Source organism: Nyctereutes procyonoides, unplaced genomic scaffold (assembly GCF_905146905.1).
Source record: "Nyctereutes procyonoides isolate TBG_1078 unplaced genomic scaffold, NYPRO_anot_genome, whole genome shotgun sequence".
In the NCBI taxonomy this organism is placed as follows: Eukaryota; Metazoa; Chordata; class Mammalia; order Carnivora; family Canidae; genus Nyctereutes; species Nyctereutes procyonoides.
Genome location: NW_026575135.1, coordinates 52,963,860 through 52,987,586, shown reverse-complemented (window position 1 = coordinate 52,987,586; position 23,727 = coordinate 52,963,860). Strand labels below are relative to the sequence as shown.

General features: G+C 38.3%; 1 protein-coding gene and 1 pseudogene across 1 annotated transcript in view; both read left to right on the top strand.

Annotated features, from left to right (window-relative positions):
* HSPA4 (heat shock protein family A (Hsp70) member 4) overlaps nucleotides 1-23,492 on the top strand; it is a 50,961-nt gene extending 27,469 nt beyond the window's left edge. The window contains exons 8-19 of the mRNA XM_055301781.1: nucleotides 5,107-5,183; nucleotides 6,619-6,770; nucleotides 7,285-7,391; nucleotides 8,229-8,362; nucleotides 9,412-9,593; nucleotides 10,833-10,922; nucleotides 14,691-14,843; nucleotides 15,735-15,860; nucleotides 17,127-17,234; nucleotides 19,746-19,865; nucleotides 20,898-21,059; nucleotides 21,275-23,492. Coding sequence (XP_055157756.1) covers nucleotides 5,107-5,183; nucleotides 6,619-6,770; nucleotides 7,285-7,391; nucleotides 8,229-8,362; nucleotides 9,412-9,593; nucleotides 10,833-10,922; nucleotides 14,691-14,843; nucleotides 15,735-15,860; nucleotides 17,127-17,234; nucleotides 19,746-19,865; nucleotides 20,898-21,059; nucleotides 21,275-21,478 — 1,615 coding nt within the window. The 3' untranslated portion in view covers nucleotides 21,479-23,492. The remainder of the gene's footprint in view (nucleotides 1-5,106; nucleotides 5,184-6,618; nucleotides 6,771-7,284; nucleotides 7,392-8,228; nucleotides 8,363-9,411; nucleotides 9,594-10,832; nucleotides 10,923-14,690; nucleotides 14,844-15,734; nucleotides 15,861-17,126; nucleotides 17,235-19,745; nucleotides 19,866-20,897; nucleotides 21,060-21,274) is intronic.
* LOC129494759 (60S ribosomal protein L23a-like) lies at nucleotides 17,241-19,739 on the top strand (annotated as a pseudogene).
* Nucleotides 23,493-23,727: the final 235 nt, after the last annotated feature.

Genomic DNA, 23,727 nt, shown 5'->3' with positions numbered 1-23,727 from the left:
AAGTGGGGCTTGAACTCATGACCTCAAGATCAAGAGTCACATGGTCTACTGACTGAGCCAGCTAGGTGCCCCTGCCTAGTCTCATTTTTATGTGAAGTCAGTGTTCCTGAACTTTTTAAAATTTATTTATGATAGTCAGAGAGAGAGAGGCAGAGACACAGGCAGAGGGAGAAGCAGGCTCCATGCACCGGGAGCCTGACGTGGCATTCGATTCCGGGTCTCCAGGATCGCGCCCTGGGCCAAAGGCAGGCGCCATACCGCTACGCCACCCAGGGATCCCTGAACTTTTTTTTTAAAGATTTATTTATAAGAGAGTATGTGCATGAGAGTTCCAGTTCAGAGAGAGGCAGAGGCAGGGCAAGAATTTTCAAGCAGACTCCCTGCTGAGCAGAGCAGACAAGGGGCTTGCTCTATCTAAAAACCCCGAGATTGGGATCCCTGGGTGGCGCAGCGGTTTAGCGCCTGCCTTTGGCCCAGGGCGCGATCCTGGAGACCTAGGATCGAATCCCACGTCGGGCTCCCGGTGCATGGAGCCTGCTTCTCCCTCTGCCTGTGTCTCTGCCTCTCTCTCTCTCACTGTGTGCCTATCATAAATAAATAAAAAAATTAAAAAAAAAATAAAAACCCCGAGATTGTGGGCAGCCCAGGTGGCTCAGCGGTTTAGCGCTGCTTTCAGCCCACAGCATGACCCTGGAGACCCGGGATCAAGTCCCACATTGGGGTCCCCATATGGAGCCCGCTTCTCCCTCTGCCTGTGTCTCTTCCCCCCACCCCCACCCCCGTGAATAAATAAATAAAATATTAAACAAACAACCAAACCTGAGATTGTGACCTGAGCTGAAACCAAGAACCAGACGTTCAGTAGACTGAACCACTCAGGCACACTCTCACTCTCTCACTCTCTAAGTATTCCTGTGAACTTTCAGAAGGGCAGTGTCATTTTAGAGTTTTTCTGATTTCATTGCTCCACAGTGCCCTCTTTTGTTTTTATGAAATATTTCAAAGATGTGGCTTCCATCTTTTTTCTTTATTTTTTGTCTCCAGTGTGTTCTTTTTTTTTTTTTTTTAAGATTTTATTTATTTATTTATGAGAGACACACACACAGAGAGGCAGAGACCCAGGCAGAGGGAGAAGCAGGCCCCATGCAGAGAGCCTGATATGGGACTTGATCCCAGGTCTCCAGGATCAGGCCCTGGGCTGAAGGTGGCACTAAACCACTGAGCCACCTGGGCTGCCCTTTGGTTTGGATTTTATCAGCAGTTTTTCTTTATTGTGGCTCTTTTTCCTTGAAGGAAACTTTAACTTGGTTACTGTAAAGTTTATTGGTTCCTGTTCACCCTGTTCTTAATGTTGTACCGTATTGAGGACCTTTTTTATATTCCTTTGTTTTGGAGTGTGCCAGTGTCTCCTCATTTCACCTGCTGTTTTCATTTTGGCCTGTTGAGTTTTGGTTTATTTTTTCAGATCCATTATTTTTTCAGGTCTATTATATATCCTGTTTTCTTCGGCTTTTGCACAGATACTGATACTTTGTAGAGGAGTTGTATAATTGTTGGTAGTTTTTCTCATTTGTATTTTAGGATTTGTGGGGGATACTGTTATTTCTTTTTGTTGTAGGTGTTAATGGGATTTTGGTTTTGCTATCCTAGTTGCTTTGTGTATTTTTCTGACAGGATATGAAGAGATGAAAAAACTATACTATTTGTATATAGAATATGTAGAGACTATTATAATTGGATAAAAAATTACAACCTAATTAAAAATTGGGCAGAGGATCTCAATAGATACTTCTCCAAAGTAGATAAAGAAATGGCTAGTGGGATGCCTGGGTGGGTCAGCGGTTGAGCATCTGCCTTGGGCCCAGGACGTTATCCTGGAGTTCTGGGATCAAGTCCCACATTGGGTTCCCTGTGTGGAGCCTGCTTCTGTCTGCCTGTGTCTCTGCCTCTTTCTGTCTTTCATGAATAAATAAATAAGATCTTAAAAAAAAAAAAAAAAGAAACGTCTAGAAAGGGCAGGAGAAGATGCTCAACATCATTAGCCTTTGGGGAAATGCAAAATCAAAACCACAATGAGACAACAGTTCACATCCACCAGGATTCCTATTGTCAATAGCCTTGAAGAGGATGTGGAGAAATCCTCATACACTGCTGGTGGCAGTCTAAAATGGTGCACCCACTTTTAAAACTAGGTGGCAATCCCTTGAAATCTGTTAAACCTAGATTTACCATATGATATAGCAATTCATTTCCTTGGTATACACTCCAGAGTAATAAAGCATGTATATGCAAAAAATTCTTAAACAAATGGTCATAGCAGTGCTACTCATAATAGCAAAAAAAAAAAAAAAGAAAGAAAGAAAGAAAGAAAGAAAGAAAGAAAGAAAACAACCCCAGTGTCCATTAAACTACTAAAATGAATAAGCAAAATGTGGTATGTTTATACAAAGAAATATTACTTGGAAGTTAAAACAGTGTTGTACAGATACATGCTATAACATGGATGAACCTTGAAAATTTTATGCCAGGGATCCCTGGGTGGCGCAGCGGTTTGGCGCCTGCCTTTGGCCCAGGGCGCGATCCTGGAGACCCGGGATCGAATCCCACGTCGGGCTCCCGGTGCATGGAGCCTGCTTCTTCCTCTGCCTATGTCTCTGCCTCTCTCTCTTTCTCTCTCTGTGACTATCATAAATAAATAAAAATTAAAAAAAAAAAAAAAAAAAAAAAGAAAATTTTATGCCAGATGAAAGAAACCAGTTACAAAGTATACGTTTTGTATGATTCCATTTATATGGGATATCCAGCATGAGTGGTTGCCTAGGGCTGAGGGGTAGGTGAGGGAATAATGGTTAATGGTGATGGAAGTGTTTTAAAATTGTGATGATGGTTGTACAGCTCTGAATATGTTAAAAGCCATTTAATTATATATTTTAAATAGGTGAATTTTATTTTTTAATTATTTTTTAGATTTTATTCATGGGAGACAGAGAGGCAGAGACACAATAGGTGAATTTTATAGTTATGGGAATTATTTTTCTAAACAACTTAAAAGAGTTTATGACTGCTATTGCCATAGGCAGTTTCTAGGCTCCTCTCTGCAGGAGTCTATTTGTTTTTGTATGATGGACATTTTCAAATCTGCAGCAAAATAATTTTACAGTGAACATCCTCATCATGCCATTGGTTGTATTTATAACGTTAATTCTACCTGTTTAATCACATACCTGTTCATTTCTCCATCCTGTGTTTATTTATCCATCCCACCAGTTTTATTTTTTGATACACCTCAAAATAAATTGCAGACATCCATCTGTATACTTCTCTCCAGATTCTAAAGCATGCATATTAATCAGAACTCACTGTTTTATGTTTTTTGTTTTATTTTTATATCATGACATACTGAAGCTTGAAGTGGTCCTTTGCTGAATTTTGACAACTGGCCAGTTGTCTCAGGAGACAGACCATCATGTCCGGAAATGTTTCCACAGGTCTTCATGCCCAGGGGTAGCTGCTGATGGGAACTTTTTATCTTAAGGGATTGGAGATGAAAATTGCCTGTTTTGGACATCTAGAAAAGTAGCCATACAGTGTGTAGTCAGTCTTGTGTAAAGCTTCTTTTGCTCAGCATAAAATTTGATTCGTTTAGTTTAATCTTTTATTTATTCTTTCTTATGTGTTGCTGAGTAGTTGTGTCATTGTACATTTAATGTTTTCCCCTCCTGATGGACACTGGCTTTTTTTCCAGTTTTTTTTTTTTTTTTTTTTTTTTTTTGCGCTAATAGGGAAAACTCATTTTAAACTCTCACCAACAGGTAGGAGTTGCAGTTGTTGAATCCTCACCAATATTGGTATAAGTGGTCTTAAATTTTTGCCATTCTGGTGTGTACATTTTGTACCTCAGATATAATTCATAAAAATCACATTTCTAAAGTGTCTCATCAGTGGTTTTTAGTATATTCACAAAATTGGGCAACCATCACCACAACCCAATTATAGCATATTTTCTTCATCTCATAAAGAAACCCTGAATGAGTTATCAAGGTATAAAAAGACTTGGAGGAACCCCAAATACATACTTCTAAGCAAAATAAGCCACTTTGAAAGGTGATACACTGTTTGATTTCAATGATAAAAGATTTTGGAAAAGACAGATCTTTGGAGACCGTGAAAACATCAGTGGTTAGCCAGGGGTTCAGGGGAAGTGAGGGATGAATAGGTAAAGCACAGGATTTTTAGGGCACTGAAACTCTTCCATGTGATAACTATCAAGCTGGATACTTATCAACATATATTTGTCAAAACCTATAGAACTCTAATATATACTGTCACATGCTCATATTGGCTCATCAGTTGTTAGAAATGTTATAGTAATGTTAAGATGTTAGTAGGGGAACTGGGGAGGGCTGAAAGTGAGGGGTTTGTGAGAATTCTCTGTACTTTCTGTTTATTTCTCCGTAAACCTAAAACTGATACAAAAAATAGAATGTATTTAAAGATAAAAAAAAGGAAAAGAAGAAATTATGTCATGAGCTATCTTTTCATCATCTGTTGTTCCTCCTCCAGCCCTAGGTAGCCATTAATCTACTTTTTGTCTCTTGGGATTTACTTCTGAATATTTCATATAAATGGAGTCATATAATATATGTTCTTTTTTGGTTGACTGCTTTCACCTTGCACAATTTTTAAAAAGTTTATCCATGTTTTAACATGTATCAGTTTCTCTTAATGTATTTATTCCTTTTTATTCCTGAATGTTATTTGATGGACGTTAGGATTTTTTTCCACTTTTTTGGCTGTTGTAAGTAATGCTGCTATGAAGAACATTTATGTGGAAGTTTTTGTGTAGACATGCGTTTTCACTTTTGGTTATATACCTAGAGTGCAGTCACTGGGTCATATGGTAACACTATGTTTAACATTTTGAGGAATTGCCAAGTTCTTTTCCAAAGCGGCCACGCCATTTTATATTCTTACCAGGAATGTATGAGGCATCCAGTTTCTCTACATCCTTGCCAATACTTGTTATTATCTGCCTTTTTGATTATAGCTATTTATTCCCCCACTTAAAAGTGGAATGTGATTTAAATCTATTGCTGTTTTTCATAGGGGCAAATTTCTGGAAATGTGCGATGATCTCTTAGCCAGAGTGGAGCCACCACTTCGTAGTGTTTTGGAACAAGCCAGTAAGTACTACTGTGACTGAATTGTTTGTTATAATCAAGGCTCTTTGGAACATGTTGTTTATTACTTTTTTTTTTTTTTAAGGTATACAGATTTTCCTTGTATAAACTACTACTTCATTGCTATATTGTTTCTTTTTATGTCTGTCTTTCCTCTGGAGCACCCCCAGCCTCACCCCTTTTGATAATGGTGTCCAGGGAAATCTAATACTTTTTTCAAGAAAGCTAATTTGGATTCAAAGATGAATATAAACATCTCATTTATTTCATAGTGGTAAAAATTATCTTTTGCATTGCTGCCTGTAGTAGTTGTACATGCTTTCCTGTGAATCTTTTGCTGACTGAGAAATACAGCCAAGGGAGGATGTGATAACCACATAGTTATTTTAACAGGATGCTTTAATTTTCCTTCTAGCTAAAAGTAGAAGTTTGATTTAGGAACATGTCACTAATTTTCCTAAAACCATCAGCATACTTTTACTTGGGAGTTCACTGTTACGTTGGTTGCTAAGTATTTCAGAGTGTTAAGATGTACTGTCATCTTGACAAAGGTCAGCTCTTAAATCAGAGTGCTTATGGCAAACTGGCATGTTCTTCCATACTGGTATGGCCCATTTCTTTAAATAGCCCTTCTCAACACATCAGCAGTATTGGTTGCATAAAATGTCGCCCGGAAACCAGGTGGTGTTAAGAGTATTTTATGAGTGAGAGAAGAGCTTTGATGTGCACCTTCTTTACTTCTCTTAGGAGGAGGCTGCACCCTTGTTCATAATCTGTACTATATCTATGCTCTGGATGGAGTGCTGATGTGGCTTCTTGGGATTTGAATCATGCCATGTCAGTGGTAACTCAGTATTTCAAGGCCCTCTTATTTTCTTTGTGGCTAGCTTAACTATTGATATTTTAACAATTTTTTGTGTGGGACTGTTTCAGAGATGACAGGGTTTTTATGCTGCAGGATATTTAGTATTCATGGCACTGTCCTCCTAAGTCCCAATATCGTGCCACAACTGCCCCTGCTCCTTGGTGCATCAAAACATACCTCCTTGTTTTCTGAGGCCACCTGTGTGTGTGTATGTGTGTGTATGGGTGGTGGTGGTGAGGGGGTGAAAGTGGGGGGTTTTGGTATTTTTTTTTAATTTTTATTTATTTATGATAGTCACATAGAATGAGAGAGAGAGAGGCAGAGACACAGGCAGAGGGAGAAGCAGGCTCCATGCACCGGGAGCCCGACGTGGGATTTGATCCCAGGTCTCCAGGATCGCGCTTTGGGCCAAAGGCAGGCGCCAAACCGCTGCGCCACCCAGGGATCCCAAGTGGGGGGTTTTGTTACAAATCTATGTTAATTTTGTTGTGTTAATGTTATGTTCTTTTATTGTAAAATACTAATTTAGGGATTGTTTTAATTTCAATGTCTATTCTAACCATTTTAAAATAGAGTTAAGGAAAGAAGATATTTATGCAGTGGAGATAGTTGGTGGCGCGACACGAATCCCTGCAGTGAAAGAGAAGATCAGCAAATTTTTTGGTAAAGAACTTAGTACAACACTAAATGCTGATGAAGCTGTCACTAGAGGCTGTGCATTGCAGGTGAGCCTTCTTTCACAGGTAACCATCCATTTTTAGGTCATTACCAAGAAGGCATTGCTTTGTCTGTAACTAGCTTATACTCTGAGGTTAGCTCAAGATGATCTCTAGGTGTAAGATTCTAAAATTTTAGTTTTACAATGGATTTATAGGTAGTGTTGATAAATGGAATTGTACTCTGTAACATGCGATGAGCTGAATTAATTTACTAGAAACATAGTTAAGCCTGAAATAATATTAGAATTTGGCATATTATCATCTATATATGAAGTAGGATTGTACATCAGTTAAATAAAGGTTTCGGGTTAATGGAAAAAAGATAAGTAATGGCTAGATAATAGTTAACTTGACATATGATAGAAGTTTTTAAAACCGCTTACTTATACATCATTAAATTATTAATGTAAATACTTAAAAACTATTGATGGTTTTTGCAGTCATTATTTATAGGTCTCACAGTAACAGTTCATAATGTCTGTACTTGTCATAATGGAATTTTTAAAAATTATTATTGTAGTGTGCAATCTTATCGCCTGCTTTCAAAGTCAGAGAATTTTCTATAACTGATGTAGTACCGTATTCAATATCTCTGAGATGGAATTCTCCTGCTGAAGAAGGGTCAAGGTAATATTTATTATTATTATTATTTTTTTTAAAGGTTTTATTTATTTATTCATGAGAGACACACAGAGAGGCAGAGACAGAGACAGAGGCAGAGGGGAGAAGCAGGCTCCCTGAAGGGAGCTGGACGTGGGACTCGATCCTGGGTCTCCACGATCACACCCTGGGCTGAAGGCAGATGCTCAACCGCTGAGCCACTCAGGCGTCCCAAATTTAATATTTTTATACTTAACAGTTAACTTACTGTTAAGTCTGAGTAAAATAGTGTCTTTTATTTCAACTTCTACAGATTTGTAACATTTCATTACAGTGCATGAAGCAAAGTGATGCCTTACTTTAGTCTTGAATAAATTTGTGTCCTTAGTTTACTATAATTGATCCTGCTGAAGTATTTGGTGCCTTTTATGTACTTACTGAATATTTATATTTCTTTTCTTAAAACTGATTTCATATATAGTTTTAGAGATACATATAAGTTTTTTTCCTGGGAACCCTGGGTGGCGCAGCGGTTTAGCGCCTGCCTTTGGCCCAGGGCGTGATCCTGGAGATCCGGGATCGAATCCCACATCGGGCTCCCGGTGCATGGAGCCTGCTTCTCCCTCTGCCTGTGTCTCTGCCTTGTCTCTCTCTATCTCTGTGTGTGACTATCATAAATAAATAAAAATTTAAAAAAAAAAAAGTTTTTTCCTTGGAACCATTATATCCTGGAAATGATGCCAGATGAGAGAGCCTGAGAAGAGTAATAACTAGAGCCATGCAATAATTACAAATGTAGAATCAATTGGTAAGTGTTGAGGAATATATTAATTGTGTGATTTTTGTCTTTTTCCTCCCATCTAGTGACTGTGAAGTCTTTACAAAAAATCATTCTGCTCCTTTCTCTAAAGTACTCACATTTTATAGAAAGGAACCTTTTACTCTTGAGGCCTATTATAGCTCTCCGCAAGACTTGCCTTATCCAGATCCTGCTATAGGTAAGTAGAGTTGGGAACTTAAAAAAAAAAAAAAAAAGAAACATTATGTACTTGGGAGAACTGGGAGAGCAGAGCAAGTATAATATTCTGAAATTTGGCATTTTAAATCACACACAAAAAGTCTCTTTCAGTCTTGTGACCAGTTTAGTACTAGTAGGGTGTTTATTATTTAAGTGGATCTCCTGTTGTGTGAGCAGTATTTCTTGGTTAATACATATAGTGGGTATACCTTGTACATAATGTGATAGTACACAGATGCTGCAAAGGAGTTAAACTCCATTTTGACCCTAACACAGAGTTTTATCAGATGTACACAGAAAATCATTAGACAGTTATGTCATGTTGACTAGAGTCTTCATAGACCCTCAGAAACTCTTAAAATCTGGAAATTCTACCAGATGAGGGGAGGTACTGGAATTGCATGATCATTACGGATTTAGAATACATGAGTAAAGTATTAGGAATATCTTGAATGGCACTTGGACACTGTGGGAAGGTTAACCCACTTTGTTTTCCTCATTTGTAAAGCAGGAATAAGAATGGTAATTCAAATTTTGCAGAGTTTTGTGAATTAAAAAACATAAGTAAGACTCTGATACAGTAACTGACTCAGTGTATGGCAATTTCTTGATAAATGACAGAAGTGGTGTGGAATCACTGGGTTTTTTGTTTTTTGTTTTTTGCTTTTTCCAGTAGAGAAGTGACCTAGGTTTAGGAACTTAACTGGCAAAAAAAAAAAAAAAAAATGAACTTAACTGGCAGTGGCATATAAAGATGAATTAGAATAAGGGACCAGAGGTAAGGAAATGTTTGGAGAGTTAGGAGATGTTTGAGACCTTAATTGTTGGGACAAGGTACTAAGAGTTTGAGTATTTATGAGAGAAGAAGGAGAAATTTGATGATTTAGGATTGTAAGAGTACTTCTCTTTAAGTGTCATGTTACTGACCTGTCACTGAGAAATGGGCATAACCTGGCAATGTGGGCATATATTCATGTTTAAATTAGTCCTCTCAGGTTATATGTTCTCTTTTGCTTCATATGTTCCTAGCTCAGTTTTTAGTTCAGAAAGTTACTCCTCAATCTGATGGCTCCAGTTCAAAAGTGAAAGTCAAGGTTCGAGTAAATGTCCATGGCATCTTCAGTGTGTCCAGTGCATCTCTAGTGGAAGTGCTCAAGTTTGAGGAAAATGAGGAACCGATGGAAACAGATCAGAATGCAAAGGAGGAAGAGGTAATCTGGATATTTTATACCATTTTAAACCATTTATGATGGTGTAGAGATGACTTGTCAAATTGTAACAACTTGATTAGGTGACAAGGGAGGAACCTTGTGACAGCTGATGAGAGTGGGTTTGCGTTGTGTCCCTTTATCCCAGTGTTGGTGAAATAGCAGGAGGCTTTATGCAGTCTTTCTAATAGAGATGGAATGTCGTTTGGCTTCTACTTTCAGACCCCATGTACTTCTCAAGTTGAGTTGTTTTTGATTCTCATTATTGAAGAATGCTTTGAGTCTTGGTTGATTATTTTCTTTTTTATTATTATTATTTTCATAAGTTGATTTTACACTCATTTATTGGAATCAAGCCCTGGGTGTCATCCTTTTGGTGCATCAAAATCAAGTTTTATGAAACTATAAATGTTTTGAGTCTCCAGAGATGTTGAGTTGGTCTGGGTTACAGCCCAGGTATCCCTTTTAGAAGCTTCTGAGGTCATTCTAATGTGCTGCAAACTTTGAGAGCCCATGATTCAGGTCTCCACAAACTTTTTCCCTTCTTTGTCATTGTTAGACTTCGTTTTTTTGTCTTAAGATTTATTTAAGAGAAAGCGGACACCTATGCTCGTGAGTAGAGGGAGTCACAGAAGAAGAGAGAATCTTCATGTACAATCCCTACTGAGCAGGGAGCCAGACATGAGCTCAGTCTCATGACCCTGAGATCACGATGTAAGGTGAAACCAAGTCAAATGACTGAGGCACACAGGCATCCCCAATCTTTGTTCTTTGAACAGAATTCTCAAGGTGTTCACCTCCCTTAATGGACAGTGGTTGTACTTATGAGGATGAAAAGACTAATTTTAAAAACTGCTTGAAAATGCTGAGACTTCTGAGAGAAGTTTACTACAAGGAATCCTGCACTTTTCAGAAACATTGTGTTAAATATTGTCTTATTCCATAAGATGAGTATTCCTGTGGTTTACAAAGTAGATCTACAGCCATTCTTGTTTGCATACAGGTGGGGTAGGGCAAGTGTTTACTCCATTGTACAGATTTATTAACTAAGATCCAGAGAGGAAAACTTCCCTGTTAGTAGGTAACATATATGTCATAGCTAGAATGTAAGTCTGGGTATTCTGATGGCTGGTAATTGATCAGGAGTTTGATACCATATAATTTTGCCAATGTGCCATGAGGGTTGCTTAGTCTTTTGTTAGTATTACCTGGTTTCGAAATTTGACGTGACCTGTATTTCAGAAGATGCAAGTGGACCAGGAGGAACCTCATGCTGAAGAGCAGCAACAGCAGACGCCAGCAGAAAATAAGGCAGAGTCTGAAGAAATGGAGGTACAAGTTGTGTTTTAGAGTAGGATTTGTAATCTCTTCACAGACAGATACTGTGTCTTAGAGGGTAGTTACATTGTTGACCCTTGAACAATGTGCAGGTTAGGGGTGCTGACCCTTATGCAGTAGGAAATCTGCATATATAAGTTTTGACTCTTCAAAAACTTCACTATGGCCTATTCTGTTGATCAGAATAAGATAGTTGATTAACTCCTCTTCAGTATTAAATGCTATGTTCTTATTGTAAGGTAAGCTAGAGAAAAGAAAATGTTACTAATAAAATCATAAAGTAGAGAAAATACATTTACAGCATTGTACTGTTACTTATCAAAACTCTGTATATACATGGTCCTGTGCAGTTCAAACCTGTTTTATTTAAGGGTCAACCGTATTAAGGATTCTTAATATATCTGAAGTTTTTTTTTTTTTTTTAATTTACTTTCCATTTTATTTAAAGATTTTATTTATTTACTTGAGAGAGAGAGAGCAACAGAGCACAAACGGGGAGGGGGGAAGCAGGCTCCCCATTGATCAAGGAGCTGGATGCAGGACTCAGTCCCAAGATCCTGGGCTAATGATCAGAGCTGAAGGCAGATGTCTAACTGCTTAACTGACTGAACTACCCAGGTGCCCCCATATCTGACGTTTTTCAGCAAGATTTTGTAGTGGGTTTGGAAAGTATATTTGGCAAGAACTTTGAACTCTAGTCCCTTTAGTATGTGGGAAGAATGCACTCATAAACTGTAGTTTTACTAGGCTATTGATTGGTTCGTGTTGGTTTCTGAGTGACTGTTACTATTAGTCATCCTATCCATAATTTATTCTTTACTGATAAATGAGACAAAATGTTTTCAAATATTGTTACCTCTTTGACTCTTTTGTTTAAAGATAGTGTTTTAAATAAAAGTATTTAGGGATCCCTGGGTGGCGCAGCGGTTTGGAGCCCGCCTTTGGCCCAGGGCGCGATCCTGGAGACCCGGGATCGAATCCCACGTCAGGCTCCCGGTGCATGGAGCCTGCTTCTCCCTCTGCCTGTGTCTCTGCCTCTCTCCCTCTCTCTCTTTCTCTCTCTCTCACTATCGTAAAAAAATAAAAATAAATAGATAAATAAATAAAAGTATTTAAATGTATTTTGTAAATAGTATAAATAGTATATTTATCCCAAGTAGTTATTTAAATGAATACCTCACATTTTTGAATCCTTTACAATCCTGTTCTTTTTTTTTTTTAAAGATTTTTATTTATTTATAAGAGGGAGAGGAGCGCATGAGCAGTGGGGAGGGGCAGGAGAGGGAGAAGTAGACTCCCCGCTGAGCAGGGATTCTGGGATAATGACCTGAGCCAAAGGCAGATACTTAACTGCTGAGCCACCAGGCACCCCCAACAATTCTGTTTTTTAATTCTGACTTCCAAGTTTTCATGTTTAAGTTTGGCGTCAGTTCTTTCACATTATGACATTGCAATATGTAGTCTCACTTTGTGAGGTATTTCTGATTGTGGCATTTAAAAAGGTTTGGCAGAACCTGTAGGTGGCTTTAGTCTGTTAACTCATTTTCCTTCTTCTTCTTCTTTTTTTTTTTTTTTTTTAGATTTTATTTATTCATGAGACACACACACACACACACACACACAGGCAGAGATACAGACAGAGGGAGAAGCAGGCTCCATGTAGGGAGTCCGACGCCGGACTTGATCCTGGGACCCCAGGATAACACCCTGGGCCAAAGGCAGTGCTAAACCGTTGAGCCACCTGGGCTGCCCTGTTAACTCATTTTCATATCAGTTAATACATTTTAATTACTTGGCTTTGGCTGTGCAAATAATCATAAAAAAAAATAATGGGGAGAGGAAAAGGAAAGGCCTTTTTCAGGGTGAAAACCTTCATGTTGTGTGGTTGGGGGCAGCAGGGTGAGAGAGAACATACTTGATGTGTATGTGGAGAGCTGGTGAGGAGGAAGGAGAGCTGCTTCCCCCTACCATATGTTGTGGGGCTGTGGGAGATTTTAGGAAGGTGGTTCTTAGGCTTCTTCAATGAGGTGGCTTGAGAACTGTGCCTTTCCTAGTATGTAGTGAAATAGAAATGCTAAATAAATCTTATTTGATTTTTTTTTCAAATGCTAAATAAATTTTAGAAACTAACAACTTGGATAGGAGGTGGAGAAATGACTTTGAAATTGTACCTCATGTCATAGAGCAGCACATTGAGTTCCAGATGAGTTTGAAAGTTAAGTAGAAAACAAACAACTAGAATGAATTATCTTTCCAGTCTGGGGATCATGCAGGGCTTTGAAAGCATGAAAGGAATGAAAGTAATCACAAAGGAGGATGGATACATTCAACTTGTACAGATAGATAAGTAATATAAAATTGGAAGAAACTAGGAAATCCCATTAGTTGAGGGAAAAAATAATTAAAATATTAAGAGATGTTGGTTTAATTATGATGAGATAATGTGAAGAAGTTTTGTTGATAAGTGTGTAAGAAAAAGTTATTGACCCAGAGAAAACAATAGATGATGGTAAACAAATACTGGTCTGTGGCCAGGGCATGGTGGATGGTCTGCTTCACCTTCCATGACAATGGCAGGTTGATATAGTCTGGAAATCATAATGGAAATGTGTTTCTGAACTATAGAAATTTCATACCCTTGATCTTCTAATTTCATATGCACATATGTACGTTTAGATGAATGGATGAAAATTGGAAAAGATGTAATAGTGATGTGCAGATGGTGGGATTATGAGAGGTCGTGTGTGTGTGTGTATGTGTGTATGTGTGTGTATACACAGTGCAGTAGTAGTAAGTATATTCACGTTGTGGTACAGGCAGTCTTCTGAACTTTATCTTGCCAAATAGATACTCTACCCATTAGACAGCAACTCCCCATTCCCGCATCTTCCTTTCCCCCACCCCTGGCACCCAACATTACTTTCTGTATCTGGATTTTTTTTTATATAAATTTTTTATTGGTGTTCAATTTGCCAACATATAGAATTACACCCAGTGCTCATCCCATCAAGTGCCCCCGTCAGTGTCTGTCACCCAGTCACCCCCACCCCCCGCCCATCTCCCCTTCCACCACCCCTAATTCGTTTCCCAGAGTTAGGAGTCTTTCATGTTCTGTCTCTCTTTCTGATATTTCCCACTCATTTTTTCTCCTTTCCCCTTTATCCCCTTTCTCTATTTTTTATATTCCCCAAATGAATGAGACCATATAATGTTTGTCCGTCTCCGATTGACTTATTTCACTCAGCATAATACCCTCCAGTTCCATCCACGTCGAAGCAAATAGTGGGTATTTGTTGTTTCTAATGGCTGAGTAATATTCCATTGTATACATAAACCACATCTTCTTTATCCATTCATCTTTCAGTGGACACCGAGGCTCCTTCCACAGTTTGGCTATTGTGGACATTGCTGCTATAAACATCGGGGTGCAGGTGTCCCGGCGTTTCATTGCATCTGTATCTTTGGGGTAAATCCCCAGCAATGCCAATTGCTGGGTCGTCGGGCAGATCTATTTTTAACTCTTTGAGGAACCTCCACACAGTTTTCCAGAGTGGCTGCACCAGTTCACAGTCTCTGGATTTGACTATTCATATAATATTTATGTTTTTAGCTTTCTAGATATTATAAGTAGTCATTTCAGGTTATTTAGATCATTAGAGAACAAATGAAAAAAAGCAAAAAGGGCTCTTGAAACCTGACCCATTTAGAAATTTAAGATCGTCTGCATATGTGTGTGTTAATAATGATTTCTTGTTATTTTAGACCTCTCAAGCTGCATCAAAAGATAAAAAGATGGACCAACCACCTCAAGCCAAGAAGGCAAAAGTGAAGACCAGTACTGTGGACCTGCCAATTGAGAATCAGCTGTTGTGGCAAATAGACAGAGAGATGCTCAACTTGTACATTGAAAATGAGGTGGTTATTCAGGTCTCTTAGGATAATAAGCTAACCGATCAATGTGGCCTTAGCATTGAAATTCTTGGTCTAGAGACTTCTATGCATTTTCAGTTGTTTGGAGTTGAAGGCAATAATTTTAGATTTTTGGGTACTGCAAGGGCAAATACCGTGTGATGCCAGAATTCTTTAATGGTAATATGTCTGTATAGCTAGAAGCTCTTTGAAGAGATCTTTGACATTATGTCTTTGGTTTAGGGGTGGTATTGTTCATATTGGGGTTTTGTGTGTATGTTCACTTGGGAGCTCAGGATGTTTGAAGTGGTGGGTCATAGACCTTGATCAGTAGGAGAAATGGAAGCATTAGTGGTAGTGCTGTTCTATTTATTCCTTCTATTGCTAGTCAATATTGAGCTCTTGTTATGGTGAGTGATGCAAGGCTTGGCCCCCTGGTGCACAAATTGCTGAATTATTGTCTTGGAGGTTTTCTTTTTATCATGTATCCCTTGGATCTTAGATTTATTTTATAGAACTGTAACATTTATACTATGTGCATCATTTTTCTTTTCATGGTATTGCAGAGTAATCCTACAGCAGAGTATACTACCTTGTGACATTGAGCTAATTGTTTCTTAAAGTTCTCCTAAGTTCTTTTCCTTATTTTTGCTTTTGAGTGTCTAAATCTTGATATTTCTATTACTGTTTTTTTTTTTTTCTGTGCACATCCACAGAACTCACAGTTGAGCTTCATAATTTACTGAAGACTAATACTTTCACATCTCCTTTCTTGGACGATTCTCAGAACTAAGAGGATTTGGGGAAGAAGGATTCTTCACTTTTATAACTACAGTACTTAATATTTAAGAGGACATTGTGTCAGTTGTCTGAATATCTAATTTGTACTGTTCTCAGGGTAAGATGATCATGCAGGATAAACTGGAGAAGGAGAGGAATGATGCCAAGAATGCAGTGGAAGAATATGTGTACGAGATGAGAGATAAGCTTAGTGGGGAGTACGAGAAGTTTGTGAGTGAAGATGTAAGTATGTGCCTACCTACTAGGTGTCTTCTGGGAGTAACCTTAAATGTGGTAGGCTTATTTACTGGCAGTTGTAGGTACACAGTCAGGTATTAAGGATGTCCTTTTTTGGGGAAAAATTTTTATATTTCTGTTAGTCCAGTGTTTCCCAAAGGCTTGTTTTCATGCATAATTTTTTTTTAAATGCATCACTTTTTGATACATTCCCATGCTTTTATTTACCGATTTTTCTTGAAGTCAGCCATCACTCTTCTCTCCTGTTTACTGTATTTTAATTCACTTTTTAAAAAAAATAGAGGTATAATTGACCTATTATTTTCAGGAGTACAACATAATGATATTTATATATGTTATGAAATGATCATGTAAGTCTAGTTAAACATCTATCTCTATACATAGTTATAAAAGTTCTTTTGTCTTGTGAAGAGAACTTTTAAGAGCTACTTGCTTATTATAAGCTTTCTTTCTTTCTTTCTTTTTTTTTTTTTTTTTTAAAGATTTTATTTATTTATTAGTGAGAAACAGAGAGACAGAGAGGTAGAGACACAGGCAGAGGGAGAAGCAGGCTCCACGCAGGGAGCCCAACATGGGACTCGACCCTGGGTCTCCAGGATTAGGCCCTGAGCTGAAGGTGGTGCTAAACCGCTGAGCCACCCAGGCTGCCCTATTATAAGCTTTCAAATAGACAATATAGTATTTTAGTTATATAGGTTACATTTTTTAACATTTTACTTTTTTAATAGCTTACATATTTTTATTTTTATTTTATTTTTTTTTTTTTTAAATTTTTTTTTTAAATTTTTATTTATTTATGATAGTCACAGAGAGAGAGAGAGGCAGAGACACAGGCAGAGGGAGAAGCAGGCTCCATGCACCGGGAGCCCGACGTGGGATTCGATCCCGGGTCTCCAGGATCGCGCCCTGGGCCAAAGGCAGGCGCCAAACCGCTGCGCCACCCAGGGATCCCTAGCTTACATATTTTTAAATGCAGTTTTTATTTCTGAAATTTTCAAATATCTGGATGTATCCAGAATTTAAAACCTATCCCCTACAGCAGAGAGCATGATAAAATCATCTGTAGATAGCAAGCAAAACAACATTGCCATTTTTGTCTGTGTCACTCGTCCACCCTTGCCCCCCAATCCCCGGCAGCCCCCTGCCCTGTACTTTAAAGCAAATTCAGATATTGCAGTCTTTGCCTGTGACTTCACTGGTCAATCAGTTGATTTTTGATTGACCTAATCATAATATTTTCTTCATATTTAGGATCGTAACAGTTTTACCTTGAAACTGGAAGATACTGAAAATTGGTTATATGAGGATGGAGAAGACCAGCCAAAGCAAGTTTATGTCGATAAATTGGCGGAATTAAAAGTAAGCGATTCTTGGGGGTTCCTGGCTGGCTCAGTCGGTGGAGCATAGGACTCTTGATGTTGGGATAGTTAATTGAAGCCCAAGGTTGGGCCTAGAGCTTACTTAAATAAAGCAAGAGGATGGAGAGCACTTCTTCTGAGTGCTTTAAAAAAAGAAAAGGGGGGAATCCCTTTCATGAAGATGGAAGATGGTGCCGAAGGCGAAGAAGGAAGCCCCTGCCCCTCCCAAAGCCGAAGCCGAAGCCAAAGCAAAGGCTTTGAAAGCTAAGAAAGCGGTGCTGAAAGGCATGCAGTCACAAAAAAAAGAAGATACTCACGTCACCTACATTCCGACGACCCAAGACCCTGCCTCTCGGAAGGCAGCCCAAATATCCTCGAAAGAGCGCCCCCAGGAGAAACAAGCTTGATCACTATGCCATCATCAAGTTCCCCTTAACTACCGAGTCAGCCATGAAGAAAATAGAAGACAACAACACACTTGTGTTCATTGTGGATGTCAAGGCCAATAAGCACCAGATCAAACAGGCTGTGAAGAAGCTCTATGACATCGATGTGGCCAAGGTCAACACCTTGATCAGGCCTGATGGAGAGAAGAAAGCATATGTTCGATTGGCTCCTGACTATGATGCTTTGGATGTTGCCAACAAAATTGGGATCATCTAAACTGAGTCCAGCTGGCTATAATTCTAAATCTAAATTTTTTCACCGTAAAAAAAAAAATAAAAAATAAAAAAATAAAAAAAATTGTTCTTGAAAGCAGGGGTGTTCTGAAACCCTAACCCACCCCATATCCAAGGATTTATCTTAAAATTGAGAGGAAGTCTCATGTCAAGTAATGAAGACAGGTTGAAAGTGATTGAAGATCACTTATCACTTATGGTCATTTTCTTATTTTTAGAACCTTATAGTTAACAAAATTATTTTTCTAAAAAGTTGAGTTTAGACTTTAAAATGTTTCCCTGAAGGAGACTGCATCCTTGGTGTGGAGTTTGAAAGACTAGAAAGATGTAACCTGCCCTAAAGGCACCTGCAGTACAGCTGGGGAAGGGTTGTTCATAGAGCTTTGATTTTCAGTAAAGGAAAGCATCTGGTTTTGTATTTAAAGAACTTGATCATCAAACCTTAGGGTTAAAAGTACAAAAAAATGAGTGTGCCACAGTAGCTGAGTTGGGAGATTGTCAGGCTGAAAGTCTAAAGATCCTGGTTCTTTCTTGGTACAGTAAGTTTATAAGTGCATGTCCAGGGTCATTGCCTTTCCTCCAAGTTAAGGACTAAATGAAGTAATGGTATATGAATAAAACTTTATTAAAAAAATATAAAAAATGGTGTAAGATTGAGGCCTTTGCAGAAGGATGCAAATGTGCTAGAAGAACTCACATTTCTGTAGATTACTTACTTTCCTGTCAAATTGGGCCATTGTGTTTAAACTCTGGAATAGAATTGCTTAAGGACAGTGCATGTGGTTTTCCTGTCATTCTGGAAGGATAACAAGAGCTTCCACTGAGATTCCTTTCATGGAATCTCTTGCTTTACTTTTAATTGTGGGAGATGTCAAACACATTAAAATACAACAGTCAGCAAATGGCTAATTTTGTTTCGTTTCTGCTCCTTTTCACTCCCAGTTATTTGAAGAAAGTCCTTTATGTTATATTTAATCTGAAAATACTTCAATACATATTTTTAAAAATATTTTATTTATTCATGAGAGACAGAGAGAGGCAAAGACATAGGCAGAGGAGAAGCAGGCTCCCAGGATCCAGGGATCACACCCTGAGCCAAAGGCAGACGCTCAACCATGAGCCACCCAGGTGTCCCTCAATATGTATTTAAAAGAAAATGTAACCTTAAACTGTATTGTTACCACACTCAAAAAACTCCTTAATAGATCACGTTTAATATCACCATGTATTCAGTTTTCAAATTCCAATTGTTTTATAAGTTAGTTTTTATTTGACTCAGAATCCTCATGAGGACTGTACATTTTGTTGCTTTCTCTCTTAAATCTGTGAAGTTCTTCTATCATTTCTGCTCCCTTATTGATTTATTTAAAAAACTAGATCAGATGTTCTGCGTCAGATTTTCACCCAGTCTGGATTTGCTGATGTTCATTTCTGAGCTATTTATTATTATCTAACTCATTTCTATGCTGTTTATTATCATCGGATACATTGATGGTTAGAACGAGAGGCTTTATCAGATTAGTTCTCAAAAAATTTTTTTTGTAGTATGCTTTGTATTTAGGTTTGTGTATCTCTATCAGGAGGCACCTCCTTTTGGGTTGTCTCCCTACTGTGTTTTGACTCCAGTGACAAGTTCAAGTGACTCCATAAGGAATAGTATAGAGGTATATTTTCATATCTAGCCTTAGAATATATTTCAGTGGGATGGGGAGTGATAATGAACTTTTTACATCTAGCACATCGAGGCAAAATGTACTTTAATCCATGGTATATCTCAGTAATAGTAGAAATGATACTACTATGATAGTTTAAGCATTCTTTCTTCTGTTAAGAATCTAGGTCAACCTATTAAGATGCGATTCCAGGAATCTGAAGAAAGACCAAAATTATTTGAAGAACTAGGGAAACAAATCCAACAGTATATGAAAGTAATCAGCTCTTTCAAAAACAAGGTATCTATTTTTTTTTCTTTCCCTACTGTTATTTTGGTAGAGTTAAGTTTTGAGGCATTTACATAGCAATTTTTGCTTTTTTAAGAATGACTTTTTAATTATACTGTTTTGTTTTGGATGTTAGTGTAATGTGTATCATTTTATAGAATCTTACTAAGAACCCTGGGATTTGCTACTCTTTTTAATAGGTGGAATCAGGAAGTGAGCAATATTGTTCAGTTTCCTTGTCCTGCTGTGAAGTGCTTAATCAGTGACTTACCCGCATCTATCTTGGTCTTTCTGAGAACCATTAGGCATATAGTTTGGTTTGTTATGTAGATGTTAGACTGTCTGAACAGTAAACTACTGAAGGCTTTTGAGCATTGTGATATACATTCCGTAAATGCATTATTTAATTAAATCCCCAGAATACTTAATGAAGTGTAGGTAGTCTTGTCAGTAGTTACAGGTAACTTCTAACTTTTTTTAGCTTCATTGTCTTTAAGTAGCACCTAGAGTTACTATGAGGAAGTGAGGTGTGGCCTGAGGTCTGCCTCCACAAATTGTGGGTTCCTAACTGCTCCACTCGACTCCAGGTTCTTGATGGCTTGTCAGTGTGAGAAAATTGGGCTTGTTTATTCTTTAAAAAAATTTACTTCTGAGAGATCTTTAAAAAATTGTATTAATTATTGTTTTGGTTCCCAAGTAGCATGCCTAAACCTCTGCTCTCTCATCTCATGACCTGTAATGTTGTGTTTGTGAAATTACCTACATAAGATTATGTGTCTGGTGCTTTTTATACCATTGAAGTCTTTTAATTGCTACCCTTTTGTAAGTTTTTGGCCCTTAAGTCTATTTCCTGAGGGTTTAAAAAATTGTCGTTACTTTTTCTTGAATTTTTTTAAGGAATTGAGTGTCCATTTGGATGGTGAGGCTGAATGAGCTTCATTTTTGTAAAGACTACCTTTTTGAAAGACGGCAAAGAACTAGGTAATATTTGGGTTGGGGAGACTATCATCCTCTGACACTTGCCTGGTTGTTTCCTGGTTGCAGGAGGACCAGTATGACCATTTGGATGCTGCTGACATGCTGAAGGTAGAAAAAAGCACGAATGAGGCCATGGAGTGGATGAATAACAAACTGAATCTGCAGAACAAGCAGAGTCTGACTGTGGATCCAGTTGTCAAGGCAAAAGAAATTGAAGCTAAAATTAAGGTAGTTTATGGCTTTGAATATTTAATAGTCTTTTCTTGTCAGCCTTGTTATTTATTATTAATGGTCCTTAAAGCGACACTTAGGAGGAAGCTTTATTAGTGCCTCTTAGTTTCTGGCTTCTAGTTGGGAGGTGGGTGGACTTGGGTTTAGTTGAAAATGTCATGTAAAATTGTTATTTTTAAGAACCCACAATTTTCTCTCCTCTGCCATTCTAGGAGCTGATGAGTGTCTGTGGCCCTATAATTTCAAAGCCCAAACCCAAAGTGGAACCTCCAAAAGAGGAGCAAAAAAACGCAGAGCAGAATGGACCAGTGGACGGACAAGGAGACAGCCCAGGCCCTCAGGCTGCTGAGCAGGGTACAGATACAGCTGTGCCTTCGGATTCAGACAAGAAGCTTCCTGAAATGGACATTGATTGATTCCAACAATTGTTTATATTAAAACAGACTATTATAAAGCTTTAAGTTGTCAACTTTGTTCTAAATATCAACTAGAGCAATCAAATACTGGAGATTTCTTAGTCAGTTTTTAGGGGATTTCGTGGGCGGGGATATAGGTAATGTATGGAGCATTTTGACTTCTAAATAGTTAGATACAGAAATTAAGTGCATTGTATCTTTTTCATAATGGTACTATTTAGAAGCCCAGTTAGTCTTACTTACCGAGCTTCTGCTTCACTCCTTTTATGTTTAATCATGCTTACACAAGGATAAGTTTGTTTTGGAAAGCTGAGCTATAGCAAAGGCTCTGACTAGCTGTTAAGCAGACTTTTCATTGTGACCTATGTGGCAGGAACTCTTGAAATTGTGCTGCAAAAATCAGTTGTGGAGATTGTGATGAAGGCTCCCCACCTGGTGTGGGAATGGGGCTGGGGTCCTCTTCTTTCTGAGGGCATGGCATGGATTAACAGCAGAACATGAGAGGTGTGCTTTGAGCTCCTTCACGCTGCACTTCCACTCCACTTAGACTCCCACCCCTGCTTCTCCCTGCCTCCCAATAAAGGAGCTCCTCTTAAAAATGCCATGTGCTGCTCTTGGGAAAATAGACCCCTTCACCTGCAGCAAGTTGATAACTGAGGATTTTGGACCTGGAGGCTCTTCCTGAGAAAGTATGTTCTGGAAAGTACATTCACAAATACCCCAAATATCAAGTCTAAATAATTTTCTCTTTGGAGAGTTAGAATTGGATAGATGTATTGTTGGATATAGGCATGATAAATTGAGCTGAGGAATTGATTTTTAATTATGATGTAAAGATTTGTATCCTGGCCTGCTTATTCAGGTGAGAGATGTTCTGTGTAAATTTGAGGTATAGCTTTAAGTCCTAGGACAAGAGTTAAAAGTTTTTTAGCTCATTCAAAAAGTTTTTTAGCTCATTCACAATCACTTGTATGTTAAGTGTTAATACCTGCCATGAACCTACCAATTTATGTGTCAAACAGCTGACAGATCTTACAAAAAAAATCTACAAAAAAACAAAAGCCTAAGATACACTGGATTGTACTGGATGAGTCTGAAATTAGTGTTAAAGAACATGGTGTCTGACTTGAGCAACACTGCATTCTTACTGTGTGGCCCATGTCAGGTGCACCAAAGCATTCCCTGAGACGGCCCTTTATGGCAGTGTTGTTAGGAGGGAAGCATATTGGAAACTCCAAGGGAAGCCTATATTAGGGGCCATAGCTGGTACCTGCCTTAGAAACTGTTATAAGCTTTGTTGGTTACCTTTTGGATCTTTGTAATAATTGTTATCTATGTAACAGAGTGCCTCTCTGTTAATTTTGGCCTATGTTAGAAATAAGATGATACTTTGCTTATTTAGGATAAGTTTCTGTCCATCTCTGCACTAAACAATTTTAGTGTTACCAAGTTCTGAAGTGCTATAGAGAAACTGCTTAGAGGAGGAAGGTGGAAGTGTATTTATGTCGATGTCTGAGCACACATGGAAGCCTTGTGGCACCAGGACTTGGCCCTGTTCTTAAGAGTGTCTGTCCATTCTGTACCTGTCATGCTTTGAGTTCCAGCTGGCCTGCAATGAGGCCAGTAGCTACTTGGCGTGCTGGCTGCAGGATTAAGCCAATTCTTATGCAACTGATTCAGTCCATGATGGCCGTTTCTTCTAAGAAAATTTTTTGTGTGGGGGAGGGTATGGGTGTTGGGATGGGGGTGAAATTGAAGTTTAAAGTTTAAATTAGAATAAGATGATGTGGTCTGCTTGCTCTCTGTTTAGACAGGCTTTAAGACCAATTGGATTTACTTGGAGGTCAGGCCAGAGAGTGTGATAATTGATGACTTGTTTGCAGACAAGCATTTATCCAGGTTATAATATCCACATTGGTTTGTTAAAGCTCCAGGACACGTTCTTACACTAAGAGAAACATTAAATAAACAGACAAGTTTAGGAAAAATTAATAAAAAACCTGTCTTACACTCACAGGAATGGTTTCCTTAATTTCCTAACGAAAGGTGTGTGTGTGTGTTTGTGTGTGTGTGTATGTATGATTTTGTTTTCAGTGAAACCTTTTGTCTGAAGAACAGTTGAGGTAGTGCACTGGGTGGCAAGAAGTTGATCTTTTTCTGTATTCAAATTCTCACATGTTGAATCTTCTTGGCCCAGTTCCCTGGTACGTAGGAATCCATGTCTTGCATCGTCTGTCCCTTTGAGAGTT